The following is a 14669-nucleotide window of genomic DNA, read 5'->3' on the forward strand; positions in this document are numbered from 1 at the left end:
GAGTTGACAGGGCTGTTTCTGACCATTGACTCATTGGCATTTCTCTGGGGAAAACTATGACTCTTTGCATTTGAAATGAGCCTGTGTGCTGTAATCTGTTAAACAACATAGTGTAACCACTTTTGTTTATTTTTCATTTACTGTTTTTATTATTTTGTTTAGTATTCACTTTCTAGTTTAGTATAAATGTATATATGTATATAAATGTCTTTATTTATTTTAATGTTTTGGCAAATTTAATGTAAATTTGAATGCTATATATTTATCCCTTTGTGTATGCATACATAACATATATATAACTTGTGTAATAACATTAATTATTCATTAACAAACATTGTTACATAATGTTTAACAGATCATTAGTTGTTTAAATAGAAATTAGTGTCATTAAAATTTGATTCATGTACTGTTATAATCATATGAATGTTAATGAACCACTTATCTGCTAAGTATAATGTTGTTTAAGAAGTAATTAAAATTGTGTTATTAGTGTTGCCAACATATTTTTATTTTCATCAAGTGATCAGTAATGACTGCTATATTGTGACACCTGTCAGGTTAACTAAATAGGAAAATTGGAAGAAAACAAAATCTGTTGTTCCTTATTCAGTTTTTAATTCCCGCTTGTGTGCTGTGTGATATCTCGGCAGCCATCGTGGACATTTTGTTATAATATTGTTGCTCCAAAACTACCTTTGAATGTTCTGATATCCCCAATTGAATATATCTTTTCTGTTTGCCTTTAAGCTTTTAATAAAATGGTGTCAGTGAATGGCCAGGATTTCAATCTCCAGTTAGTCGACACTGCTGGACAGGTAAGAACACCCCCACCCCACCTTTCTGTAAAAATCCTTTTTTTTTTTTTCATCATTTTTTCATACTGGTTGCCCCCCTCCCCCTTTTTGTTTAGGATGAGTATTCCATTTTCCCCCAGTCTCATTCTATGGATATTCATGGTTACGTTCTGGTGTATTCTGTCACTTCAGTGAAAAGGTCAGGTTTTTTTTTTTTCTTACTTGCACTGTTATCATTTTGTTGTTGTTGCTTTCTTCCTTTAGTCATACAACTGGACTGTTTAAATGTTTGGTCTGTTTTGATTTTCTTTAGATTAATAATGCAAATAAACAAACTTGCATGCTTGTGTAATCTCTCTTTTTTTATTTTGTTTTTAATTCTTGGACTCATCTATATGCACCTTGCTGTTTTTTGTGTGCATCTTTTTTTTCTTCAGTATTCTGACTTGTACCTGGGTTATGTTTTTCTGCCTGCTCTTGCATCACACACACAGTTCTATCATTTTTGAGTATACTCCATTGACCACAAGCTTGAATGGACAAGTGTGATGCATGTGTACTACTACGATTTGTAATACTTCATCTGGTTGTTATCTTCATACTGTTTCAAACTTTAAAACATTGGTATTTTTTGACCTGATTTTTTTTGTTTCCATCATCTTTGGTCATTTCTTAAATTGACAGCCATACTGGAGCTAATCATTTTCAGTGCCATTGTTGATAGACATGTAAGCCTTTGTTGATAGACACAAAGTCGTAACGAATTTGCACCCTCCAAATTTATGAAAACCATTCCAGATCAATCATAGTCTCAGCTTCCAGCTTCTTGTATATAAACTGCCTATCTTAGTACAGTTATTTCAATGAATCCTATAGAGAATAGGATCATTTTTTTAATACTACTTCATAAAAATAGCTTATAGTACTTTTAATCGCACTTACTCCAGTGTGGATATGGACTGTGATCCACTCTGCGAGTGATTTATTGCACTCCAGTTTACCAGTATAGAGGTATGTCAGCCCATGTGCACAACGACAAGGCAGCTAATTATTAAACATTTCCAGTTTTTGTTGCAACTACTACAGCTGCCACATGATTTGGCTTGCTATACTATACTATAGCTTACTATAGACATAAATACATCAGCCAAAAATTTCAATAGAATGCTGAAACCATAAGCACTGGCTCTGTCAAGCCCCTTTCCCACCATAATGGTTCCGGTGCGGTTTACTGACCAGTGTTCTGGGCTGGAAAAATCGATTCCACTCTGGCCTTATGGCAGTCTTACTGAGCAGTGTAATAACATTTCATTCCATTACTCTATAGGTCCTAATATGTTAAATTGCGTGAGAGAGGTTGAGTCTGCATGTTCAGTTTCAGTTTCTCTTGAGCAAGTATACAGAAGAGAGTACCGACAGTTTACCGGCAGACCTGCTGGTACACAGGAATGACTCCCGGTATCTGTGAATAGCATAACGCAGAAGTGCTGCTTACACAAACAATGTAATGCATCATAGTTGTTTTTGGACTGGTTATGTAGTCACTTAAACAACACCTATATATCACCTTTTCTCATACATAAGTGTGTGGGAACACAGGGCTAGTTCTAGACAGGCTTCAATTTGCCCAGCGAAACACTGCGTATGAAACACTGAATTAATTTTTTCTAATATTTGGTGTTTGTCAAAACCATTGCAGATACTATAACACTAGTGACACTCTATATTGGCTGAGAAGGACATTTTTTAACCTCATATTCTGATATGGGTTATTTTTCTTCTGAGTGTAAGGGCTTAAATGCTGATCTGAATGCTTTTCAGAGGGCAATAAAATGTAAACAATCCGCTCTGTTTTCAGTTTTGAAGTTGTGCAGGTTCTACACGACAAGCTTCTTGATATGGTTGGAAAGATACAGTAAGTGTGGTTTAAACTTGTGAACATACAGTATGGTCTAAAATATTACATAAGGTCATAAAACATGAAGCCATAATATTGCATATTTACCCAGGGTACCTACTGTTCTAGTTGGAAACAAAAAAGACCTTCACATGGAAAGGTAAGCATATACTATATATTCTCCTTTTGCATATTTTTAGGGACCAAGCACTTAAACCGTATTATATATGTTGTTGGTGGTGATGGTGTTGTATTTTTATTATTATTTATCTGTTTAATATTACTTTTTACTTATTTAGGGAACAGTTCTTAGAAACAGTACATCACATAGACTCCAAACATGGTAGAATTGTCCCAAATCCCCCTACAACTCAGGCATACATGCATGCATCAGTCTGACAGGTGGCGCTATAATAAAGCCTTTTACATTTTTGCCATAGGATGTATTAGATGGATACCAATTTTACCTAGGCCATATTGCCTATCAGTCATTTTGAATTACCTTTTAAAGGTTCTTCAAACACATTATAGTTCAATTGGTGTTTGTCTAATTTGGACAACATTTAACGTCAATGCTCTTGACAGTTTTAAAACAAATTTCAATATTTAGTAGACCTGTGGTAAACATGCTTGCATATACTAAAAATCGCAATTAAATTAGCAAATTTAATTTGGCCTTTGCAATCTAATTAACTCATTAACATTCATCAATCAACAATATGAGTTAAATACATTTCAGACCATAAAATTGTCCAAAAAGTTGGAAGGCACAGCATTCTCTCTCTCTCTCTCTCTCTCTCTCTCTAGAGTGATTAAACCAGAAGAGGGCAAGAAGCTAGCTGATTCTTGGGGTGCTGCTTTTATGGAGTCATCTGCTAAGGAAAATCAGGTAACTGTTTTTAATACTTTTTTTTTTTTTTTTCTTATAAATAAGGAACTTTTGCTTATTTTACAGTTGTTTACAAAACATGTTATAGACACATTTCTGCAATACACATTTTCCTTTTCTGTATAGTATGGACATTTGTGTATATGTTCTTCTTTGTAAAAGAACATTCATTTTACAGACAGCTGTAGAGGTTTTCAAGAGGATTATTCTGGAAATGGAAAAAGTTGATGGAAACGCCCCATCAGAGGAGAAGAAGTGTGCTGTGATGTAAGGCATGCAGTAAACTCGCATGCTGAAGTTAAGAGACGCATCACCATGCCATTTATTATAACGGAGCAGTTCAGTAACAGGTTCTCTCCTGATGAATTATTTCCAAATGCAGTCAGATTTTTAAGCAAATCAGTGCTGTTCAAAACCAATGTCAGCAAACATTCTTCCAAAATTACATATTCAGTATTGGGAATTAAATGTTAATGCTATTTGAGGCTGAAATTGCTGTGAAAGGTTTTACTTAAAACGTCCCATCTCTGTTACTTTCAGCTTTGTTGACTGACATTTAATGTTTAATCTGACAGGTACTAAACCTGTCTGCAATCTACTATCTCAAATTAGCAGTACACAGTTGCTCTTATTTTTATTTTATTTTATTTTATTTTTTGCTCCCCCTCTGATATATTTACAAATTTTACTTGTCTTGAGTAACCAGCAGAATTAAAATGTGTATCAGTAGTCCATTTAAATTTAGTTTATACAGAGACTGTCATTGAGACTGCACATATTAACAACTCAGTGCTGTGCTCCTCCTTTCCTCTTCCTAGTGGATTATGTGAACAGTGTGGGTGTGTATATATAAGATGATGTAAACGGGTGTGTATATATAAGATGATGTAAACAGCATCCTAAAAAGATCCACTGTTCCCGCTGGTGGTTTTATACACAATAAAGTGACTAAACCTTCAGTATAAAGTAAACATGAAAGCTTTAATACTTTGTTAGAATTCTATTTGTGAGATTCAGCCTTTTTTCATTTGTTGAAAGTGTGTTGTTTTGATTCAGAAATGAGTTTGGTTACCTGTAACAATGCCCTACATGCATTTTATGCCACGGTGAACATAAATCTTTACGTGGCATATAAAAGTGTTTGTGAGAAAAATACACCATTTTAGTATGATGCTGAACTTCATACAGACCATTTGCCATTTGTGAGGGCTTAGTCTAATATTTACATTGTTACCAAGGACCAGTCAATTCATCATCAAAAATTTTCCCGTGTAGTCATATGAGCTTAATCTTCGCTTAAAAGCAGGGTCACAAACAATTGAGCACTCTGTAGAGCAGTTTAGACTGATTATACACCGGCTACCAAAACAAATGTTGTTCCAATGCAGTTGTAATGTCTTTTGCATCATCCTCCCTGCTTCCAATTTAGTAACCCCTTAGCGATATTAAATAGCACCATGATACGAATATTACCAGAAATGTCCTGACCCTTACTACATTGAATCAGCACTGCTGAAGTCCAATGGCCCTTCAAAATCAGACCTCCCATTTTCCTGTGAAGTTCAGGGTGCCAGGTTTTTCATTTTTATAATTTTGACAACCTTCATGATAATTTTAGGGACTTCTGTATATGGATTTTTTGTATGTGGAAAAAATAAACATTTAAAGAACGTGTTAATGTGTTCTCTGTTTGTTTGTTTGTTTTGTTGTTTTTACCTTTCAAAAGTTAGTCGGGTTTCTCACATCAGTTGAAATAGTCAATCAGGGCCATGCATTTTCATATTATGCAACTTGCTTCTTAACCACCAGTACAAGGCATCTTTGGAGAGATTGACTAACTAGTCACACCTTTTAGTAACTTGTCAAACATCGAATATAGAAGTTATGTTGATGTCACACAGGTGGAGTAATAACTTCTATTCCACTGGTCACAATTGTGACCAACCATAAAACATACTTATAATGACACATCATTTGGATGTTTTCATGTCTAGAAAAAATTTGGGGTTAAATGGGTTAATGTCCGGATGTTTGATTCCATTGTGGGTTCCCTCTATGTCATAATCTGGGATTCCCAGATTTTAGATGTGTTCAATGTACATTGCGACTATGCAGTGAAAGCACAAGCCTTGGAATACCCATGTCTATGAGACTGCCTCTGCCCTGCATGGTAAGTATTGCGGGTGCCGAAATCTTACTCCCCACCAGATTATGACTCCCATGCTTCTGGTTGGTTGTTATACTGGGGAGCTCTAAAAACCCATTCCCACAACTAATCCTTAGCATACCATAGTAGAGAAAACCAAGGGAGTCGTGGTAGTTTGCAGTTAATAGTTGAAATGGTTTTTGAGTTAACTTGAAACAGTCTCCATACCTCAGATGTTGTTGCGATTCTTTCTAGGAATCTAAAAGAGTGTTGACTCAAATGTGAACAGGCCAGACACTGCCTCTGTGCTGAAATGACTTAAGGTGATTAAGATGGACACATTAAGGTGATGAAAACTGGTCTTTTTTTACACGAGCACTTATGTGTCATGTTTGCTGACAGCTACTAAAGCGAGTCTTCTCATTTCACCAGAATAAAGCATTTGAGCACAGAGCCTCGCAGGTATAAGAAAGCTGCCGGTATTAATTATGTGAACTCTTCTGCTCATTATGTGCGCCTTTCCCTCATATCACTTAATAAAATTGTCATTTTGGATTATTCCAATACAGCAAATATACACCTCTCACCAAAGTAAGGAGGTCATGCAGTTGCTCCATGATACACAATAAAGGCGGGTTCCCTCAAGTTAATGTGCAGTAAGGTAATGCGTAGTGAGTGTCTGTGATCATAGGGAACAAGGATTCATCAGTACATCACAAGTAGAGACAATAATTTACCCACCAGTCATTGCACATCAATCCAGAACTGCTAGAATAGGCTAAAATAAACAGTGAAAAGTTAGTCAGACTCCAGTGTTTTTATTGAGTTTAATTAGTTCCTGGTGTGGTTCATTCATGGCTAAATAGATGTGATGCAAGTTATAATACAACTATTATGATTATAGGTCACATAAGAACACACATTTAGTATAACCAAATCATGTTATTTTCATATTAAAATCACAACAGGCAATTATCATTCAATTTAGGCCTTTTGGATATGACAGATTATATTAATTTATAATAAAACAAGTAGCCCAGACATACATCATGCCCCCAACTCCTGTAGCATGTATAACTCCAATTTTGTCTGTGGTTAATGATGCAGCAGTGTTCAAATAAATGCCTTTAGTCAAGTGCAACTTCAACAGAAGGGATGATGCAAATAAGAATGCAGTTTAGGATTGTCGCACCACATAGCCTATTAAAAATGACTCAGTTTTTTATATTTATCATAATTGTACTACAAATGTTTTTAAATTTCTGAACAAAACTTTTTTTTTCATTGTTATTTCCATCATAATGGATAAATTACAGTTTGGAAAGGGCCATTTTAAGACTTCAATTTTGAAGTGTTCAAGGACCAGAAGTTACAATACTGCAGCATGTGAAGGAGAAATGTGTTATTGACAAAATTGACCATCAAACAGATACCAGAAATTATCATCAAAATTATCATAAATTTGATTCCACTATACTCATCAACTTTGGAGTGCAGCAGGAATGAGTCTTAAATCCCAGAAAATATTTAATTACGGTATGTGGTTAACAGATGTTTTCATGTTTTATTCTACAACATAAAATACATCAGTACCACACTCATGATTTGTTTTAAGCTTTAGTGTTTTGAAAAAGAAGAAAAAAAAGCAGTGGCTAAATAGAACTATAGAGATTGTTGGGGACATTAAACCCAATCATGCCGAACAGGAAAACGAATGTACTCGCTTTTACAGCCTTTTTGTGTTTATGCTCATGCCCTTGTAAACTATTTTAGCTAAAAAAAAAATTTAAATTTTTAATAAAGACTGGAATATTTGTCAGAAGCTTAGTGGTCATATGTATTTAATTCATATGAAAATGGTTCTTTATTTATAGCCAAACTTTTGGTATTTACACCTGGCAATTGCATTCAGCTTGTAAAATTTATAAATCATAAAAGTTGTTTTCATTTCTGAGGAATATTGTGATTACAAAAGATGTAAGAATCAAACTTTTGTTGGTTGCAGAGCTTATTTTCTGCAATAATCCAAAATTCCTACTGGCTTTTGTCGAGGGAACCGGGGGAATTACTTGACTAACCCATACTTATCAAAATAAAAGAAAATTAATTTTTAGCAGAACCATTTTTAGGTGGTAGACTAACAGTGTAGAGGCATGATGATCTCTGGGGGTAGAAACACTGGGTTTCGTTTTGCTTAGTTTAATAGAGCGTGTTTGGGTCTTCCTCCAATTCTATATCAGCCCTTGCGGTTTCCATTTTCTACAGTGGCTTTGAGGTAATCCAAATCAACAACATTAGCCCGGTGGATTATTTTTCTTCTTTTTATCATCAAACTCCTCCTAAGGTGTTTATGAGATCTTCATTAAATTTGGCTCAGACCATCCTTAGACCATGCTGACCAAAATTTATAAAAGCTTTTTGATGCATCAAACCATTCTCATGACCATTCAGGCTTTTTGAATAAATTGTTCTCACATAACATACCAACAATTTTATGGCAAGATGTCAAAAAAGCATGTAAAGCAATGCTTTGGGACACTGACATGAAACTTTGCATGTAACCATACCCTAAAATTGTCAACTTGGTAACAGTGCCACCTACTGTATAAATGAGTTATAGGCAATTGTATTGTAAGCATATTTAATTATATCTTTGAACCACTTTTGTAAAATTATTATTAATTAAATGTACTTGTTAACAGATCTGCCACTGTTGTGCTTGATTCCAAAAATCACACATGAATTGACAAGGAGTTTGTATAGTCTGAATTTAAGTCTGAATTTTGCCCAACACTGGAAGCTGCTACAATACACAAGGACATTGGTTCTGTCATAAGCTAACAAAAAGAGAAACAGATATATAGCAAGGCATGGTTTTAAATCTAAAAGCAAAATAATACAGCTGGGCATGAAAACAGAATTGTATCTCCTTAAGAACAAAAGGCACAATAAAAGGCCCTGAGGTAACGAGGCCACAATGGTTTTATGTCCAAAATACTACAAATTCCATGTTTTCAATCCTTGAATTCAAGTGCAACCTTATAGCCATTCATCAATATCTACTGCTAAGGCAAATCAGTTATTCTGAGGCATTTACCCCAAATCATTCAGGAAAAAAACCAAAAAACTCTTGTCTAATAACAAAAACGACTTGACTTAGGAAAAAGTGAGTGAAGGACATGGACTGCTGTTCTGTATAGATTAGCTCTGATTAAATTAATCTTTACAATTTTGTGTACTTGAGCACTGCAGTTTAAAAAGAATCTAGAGACAACAAAAGTGAATTAAATTCATAACACACACTCATTAAATAATTCAAAAAAATTTTAACTAAAAGAACAATGGCATTGTCTTACATTACCACTGCCCAAGCCGTTTCCATTTCTAAAACTACCACAAAACAACTGACTGTCTTTAGGCTTAGTTCAAATCCTGGAGGTCTAAAAAGCAGTCAATCACTACAATAATTTCAAGAGCAATGTCTTTTAAGTGTGTAAGACAGTCAGCAACTAAAATAAAACAAGCCATTAACATGGGTGAATAAATCATTTTTCCTCTATTATAATCACCTTTTTGTTAAAAGTATAATTTTAAGAATTTTTCATTTTTGAGATTGAGATAATTTTCCCTTTCCTGCCCCTCTCTATTCTTCCCTATTACAGTACAAATGTGCAACATGCAAAAAAGTAAAAGAAAGACGAAAGACAGCACAAATTAAAATCTAAATTAGAAAATAAATGGACGTACTGTATTATTTGGTCTGTAGAGAACAACATTTTCATAAAGTAAAAGACAAAACAATCAGTTTAATGTAGCCCTGTATTTAGATTTGGCACTCTTCTTTTTTTGCAGGAAGAGGATTGCACTGGAATAAGTGAGAGCAGACTATAAGAGTGAGAAGAGAAGAGAGGAGCTGCTAGAGGCTGAGAGACGGACGAGGGGATGAAATACACTGTACAGCTTCACCAATAAATTAGGTACTCCTGATGTGGTAGATATGGTGCAACATCAAGATGCAGAGGAGAAAATAAAGATGACCTGAAAAGTCCTGAGGGTGTGTAAAAGTTGAGTGAAATGTATCAGATAATGGCATTAGTGCCACGAAGGCCGACCCCACGGGCAAACTGCTCCAGCAGGCCTGAGATGGCACCGGAGGGGCTTGGAGACGATGACTTGAGTCCTACTGTAGAGCTATAGGCTGCAAGGAACAATTCCCTTACTGCCTCCAACCTCACTTGCCTGTCAGGTACAAATGTGCACCTAGAAATAGAGGAGAAAAAAAAAAAGACCAAAAAATGCATTTGTCGTCATATTCTCTCCCTTCACTTAAATCACCAAATTTTGTGTGCCTTAACACAGCTCAATATATATATTAAAAAATTCTTCACATGTCTTTAGACCTTACAATATCATAAATGAACATAGCAGATGTATTTCTGGTTTTAAAAAAGTAATATTTCAAAAATCAGATCAAAATATGAGAAATAAGTTATAAAGTAAGTAAAACTCAAATTAAATGGCGACAACTGGTTCCATTTAGGATTGCACAAAAAGGGCAATTTCTGGAATGTCTGTCTGGTTCTTTCTCTGGAATAAAATCAGTTCCCTACATAATGACTGACGTATGTGAATACTAATAATAGCATGGTGCTGATGGAAAAACAAGAATTTTTTGGTCTCTTAGTTTTTGGATTCAACAAAAGTCTTCACATGTTGCAGTGATGACGCTGCTGCCTATTCCGTGAATGCAGCCTATTCCTATTGTGATAATCATGACTATTGTAAAAACAGTATTACTCATTCAGTCTCAATTTTACAACTTTATTGTCAAATTACAAGAATACAGTGAATGAGTTTAGGTGGAGTTGGATTGTGTATGAGACTCACATTCGTCCGTTGGGACCCTCATCCTGGAAGCTGAATGGCAGAGGAGACTCTGAGGGCACTGGGGGAAGATCATGGATGCTCCCACATCCTGAGACAATCTGCCAACTGCCATAATCTGTGGACAGCGAGGAACCTGACCGAGCATACTCCACTCTTGGCCTGAGATTCAGAGAGAGATTCAAAGTATTAGAGCAAGAAAAAAACAGACAAAAGCACTACAAAATAAACTTTGCAAGTACTCACCTCCTTCCTGGTACAGCTAATGGGGTACTTCCTGTCCGTGTAACATTTTGATCTGAGTGGTTGGATGAGGAGGAGCTTGAGGACTTAAAAGACCCCAGAGGACTGGCCTCAGTGATTATATTAGGCATTCGCTCCTCTGAAGCAAGCGGTCGGTTCCAATGCACAGAATGAGAAGACAACGGCATGCCTTTCCTCCTGTGATAAACACTAAATAAGTCAACAACATTCAAAGCAGCAATTGTCAAGTGAAAAAACTTTTATTCACATATTAAATGTGAACAAGAAACTGAAAATAATTACATGGTACGCTAATATATTTTCTCCACTTTCTGTGGCTAGATATATACATGTTGACAGTATCTGAGTGCTGTTCCTACAGAGGACAGGTCGCGTATATCTTATGATTGGCCAGTGGGCATGACTGTGTAACCAGTCTCTGTCTGGCTAACTGACTAATTCTGCCAGTAACATGTACTTGTCTTACACAGGTGCAATTAAAGGTGCCCGGTTACTTCTTATTTTGTAAGCCTTACCCATTAGAAGCCTGTAGTCCACTGGTAGTCAGGTCTGTGGCTTCTGCATGTAGACTGGAGGGAGCAGATGTATCTTCTGTGATGAGAGAAAAATCACTGCTCAAACTCGTCACACTACCCCTATCTCTGGACTCTGACAGAGACAGAGAAAGAATGAAATCATTAGCATAAAGGTTTGAGATCTGCTGCTTGATTACTGTAGTCAGAATATTCACTGAATCACTCATTTTAATGAAAGTTCATTCTAAAAAATGGCAGAAATTTAGAGAGAGAAAAAACAGAACTTACTTAACTGGCAGAGGTCATCAACTGTGAAGTCAGCATCTTTGAACTGAGAATTTTTTCTTCTGTTACAGTAATAATAATTTTAAAAAAGAAACAGACATTAATATAGTCAAAAGCTGCAAATATCTGGGTCCAACAGCACTGAGAAATTTAGCAGAACAAAATACATTTGTCACCAAATCTATTATATCAAACTTTTCTCAATGAAAGTATGAAACCATCACAGAACCTATGAAGAAGTTGAACTTACAGCTTGTCCTATTAGTGGAATTTGGTGAATTTTTGAGTAAAATAAATTAACTGGAATTTAATTGGAACTGTAAATGATTTGATGAATCAAAACTTTGTGTTTATCTCTAGATAATACATACAAAATGTCATACCAATCAAACAAATGATCTGTGAGGAATTAGATTTTTATTTTAATTTATCTAATCTAAAATGGTGAAAACTTGAATCACTGAAAAAGAAATCCATACAGCCATTTGATTCAGAGATACAGACAGATAGAGAGGAACAATAAGCCCTTTTCCAAAATTAAGCTGGTGCACACATGAAATTTTGTGAAAACTGGGTATTTTGATCATATGTTATAGATGGTTGGGGTCATTAGGCAATGCTTATATAATGACTGATGGTCATGTAGAAGTCACGGCGACAAGTTCAACATGTATTTGATAATTATTGACCTATGGACTCCAAATAATCTTCCAGCAGCTTTGTTTTGGCAAAAATCCAAGGACTAGTTTGCAAAAAAAAAAAAAACTGATTGCCTCAGGAAACATTTCTGTCAACGCAAAGTTGTTCAGAGTGAGAAGGCCTATAATCGAGATGTACAATGACAAAGGTATGGAATTCCAATGATACAGTATAAAGCTGAGTCTGTGACAAACACTTGAGAAGTTACAGGCCTAAACGCTTTATTGCCAAATTAAAAGTTTTTTTTTTTTTTTTTTAATTACTGATCTAAGGATTCAAAAGAATATTTGCAATGTTTTTGATGGGATTTAAAAAAAAAAATAATAATAAAAATATAAATAGTTGGCAAAAGTACTTTATGCAATCTTTAGTAGTTTATAAAAGGTTTAACCAACACCACTGGTTCTTGAGGCAAAAGATCCTCTGCAGTATATAAAACCATTTGCTCGGATGTAACATATTTCCAGTGGATGATCCCCCCACCCCACACAATTTCCAGAGACCTACACGAATCAAATAAGTCAACCAATGGCTCTGTAACAGAATTTAATGCTAAATTAAAAATGGCTGCAGCTTAATATGGCCAAAATAGGAACACTGGGCATCATTTGCTTCAGTATGCAACAAAGTATAAGACGAGACCAGTCTCATGACTTTACATAAGTTATGAGTAAAGCTAAAATGGTTATTGCACCATAAAAAAATTAATAAATAAAATAAATCACACCCTTGAAAACAACCACATATGGCTGCACAAAAAAACAGGACAGGTTAATGTCTACCAGCAATTTAAACATTTTCATAAGCTCAATTTTAGCATGTTTAAAATAACAGAGAAAAGCTTAAATTAAAAAAAAAAGCTTCTTGATAGGACTAGATTCAAAGACTATTCAAAGACTATCAAATTATTCTATTCTACACATACTCATGAGACACAAAGATGATTCTTGTATTTAAAATCATAAGATAGCTTACCTTTGTTTTTTTATGACTGAAAACGTGTCACAAACAATATGCTTCAGAAAATTGAAGCAGAAAAAGAAAATCTAGGAGAGAGAATATCAAAAATCAAATAGATTTTATATTCAACATTTTATGTGCAATAAACATACAAATCATCCTCTATTCAAGGCTGAGCCAGGCAGACACATGAACAATCTGGTTGGGAGTGGTGCACACTAAATAATAATTACTATTTAAAGCACATAAATTGTATTCCATTCAAAAGTAACACATATTCTTGGCATAGATATTAAATATATGGTCTCACCTCCTCCCCCTTAGAGAGCCGATCAGGCAACATGTGACTATGGAAAAGGACAAAAATTAAAAATTGAGAGAATGAGAATATACTTTTTTTGTTGTTGCCTAATGATGGCAGATCAAACATCATATTTTTCTTTTTTCACCCTTCAGACTACCTTTAGCAAACATTTGTATATTTATGTTATAGAACATAAAGTAAAGTTAACAACAACATATATATATATATATATAGTTCTGAAAAAAATATTATTTTTTTTATTTATTTATTTTTTTTTGGCAGTTTGTGAATCCCCTTTTTGGCAGCTGTTACAGAAACATTTTTGATTTGACCTTGAGATTAGCTTCGATATTTGACCACTATTTATGACAAGTTCTTATTTCTGCTAGGAATGCAAAATCAATCGGGAGTAAATGATATTTTGAATAGAATAACGAGACACAGACCTGAATATATTCAATCACGTTTGCTTCCATTTATTTTTGATCAGTGCTTCGCTACACAACATACAAACTTTTACTCCAAAAGTGCACACATTATGTATTCACACGTTTACCTCATATTTCTTTAAATAGAATAGAACCATAATGTCTTAATGACTCGCAGAAAGACGATTCTCTATATTCAATATTGCGTGATCATAATTCCCACATTACGGTGACGGTAAACTTTCTGTCTCAATACATTTATGCGTCAGTTTATTATATACAGTATCTGCATTAGGTCACAGTAGAGTGAGTTTTGAGCAAAAACATTATGTATTAATCTCATACTGTCACTCTGAAATAGACTAATGGCGCGCGCTGACTTTCTGAAAAGCCCTGCATCGATTGAGGCCCGTGAACCAGGATACGAAACCCAGAAGGTCTCTATTAAGCGGGAGCGCTGACAGTTGAAGTCCATTTCTGATTTTATTGTTGTTTGTATTGTCATGTTGCAGTATTTTACTTAATAAAAATTATTTTATTTTTTGGCATTTTATATGCTCTGTTGGTGGTTGGTGGGGTAGCATCACCCGGGGGGATTTTTTTT

The 14669-nt window shown here is 34.9% G+C and overlaps 2 protein-coding genes across 4 annotated transcripts in view; one reads left to right on the forward strand and one right to left on the reverse strand.

The window, feature by feature from the left end:
- LOC107710165 (GTP-binding protein Rheb-like) overlaps window positions 1–5248 on the forward strand; it is a 10673-nt gene extending 5425 nt beyond the window's left edge. Inside the window, exons 3-8 of the mRNA XM_016514902.1 lie at window positions 748–815; window positions 911–993; window positions 2653–2709; window positions 2804–2851; window positions 3499–3580; window positions 3759–5248. Coding sequence (XP_016370388.1) covers window positions 748–815; window positions 911–993; window positions 2653–2709; window positions 2804–2851; window positions 3499–3580; window positions 3759–3851 — 431 coding nt within the window. The 3' untranslated portion in view covers window positions 3852–5248. The remainder of the gene's footprint in view (window positions 1–747; window positions 816–910; window positions 994–2652; window positions 2710–2803; window positions 2852–3498; window positions 3581–3758) is intronic.
- Window positions 5249–8309: 3061 nt separating this feature from the next.
- Window positions 8310–14669, reverse strand: part of LOC107710166 (myotubularin-related protein 14-like) — a 23327-nt gene continuing 16967 nt past the window's right edge. Inside the window, exons 13-19 of one of the 3 annotated variants that reach the window (XM_016514905.1) lie at window positions 13644–13680; window positions 13349–13419; window positions 11678–11736; window positions 11390–11522; window positions 10857–11051; window positions 10614–10772; window positions 8310–9986 (exon numbers count right to left, since the gene is read on the reverse strand). In XM_016514905.1, the coding sequence (XP_016370391.1) occupies window positions 9806–9986; window positions 10614–10772; window positions 10857–11051; window positions 11390–11522; window positions 11678–11736; window positions 13349–13419; window positions 13644–13680 (835 nt within the window). In that variant the 3' untranslated portion in view covers window positions 8310–9805. The remainder of the gene's footprint in view (window positions 9987–10613; window positions 10773–10856; window positions 11052–11389; window positions 11523–11677; window positions 11737–13348; window positions 13420–13643; window positions 13681–14669) is intronic. The other 2 variants (XM_016514903.1, XM_016514904.1) reach the window with 2 other exon arrangements.

The sequence above is a fragment of the Sinocyclocheilus rhinocerous genome, unplaced genomic scaffold, assembly GCF_001515625.1.
Source record: "Sinocyclocheilus rhinocerous isolate Xijiao unplaced genomic scaffold, SAMN03320098_v1.1 scaffold447, whole genome shotgun sequence".
Taxonomy (NCBI): domain Eukaryota; kingdom Metazoa; phylum Chordata; class Actinopteri; order Cypriniformes; family Cyprinidae; genus Sinocyclocheilus; species Sinocyclocheilus rhinocerous.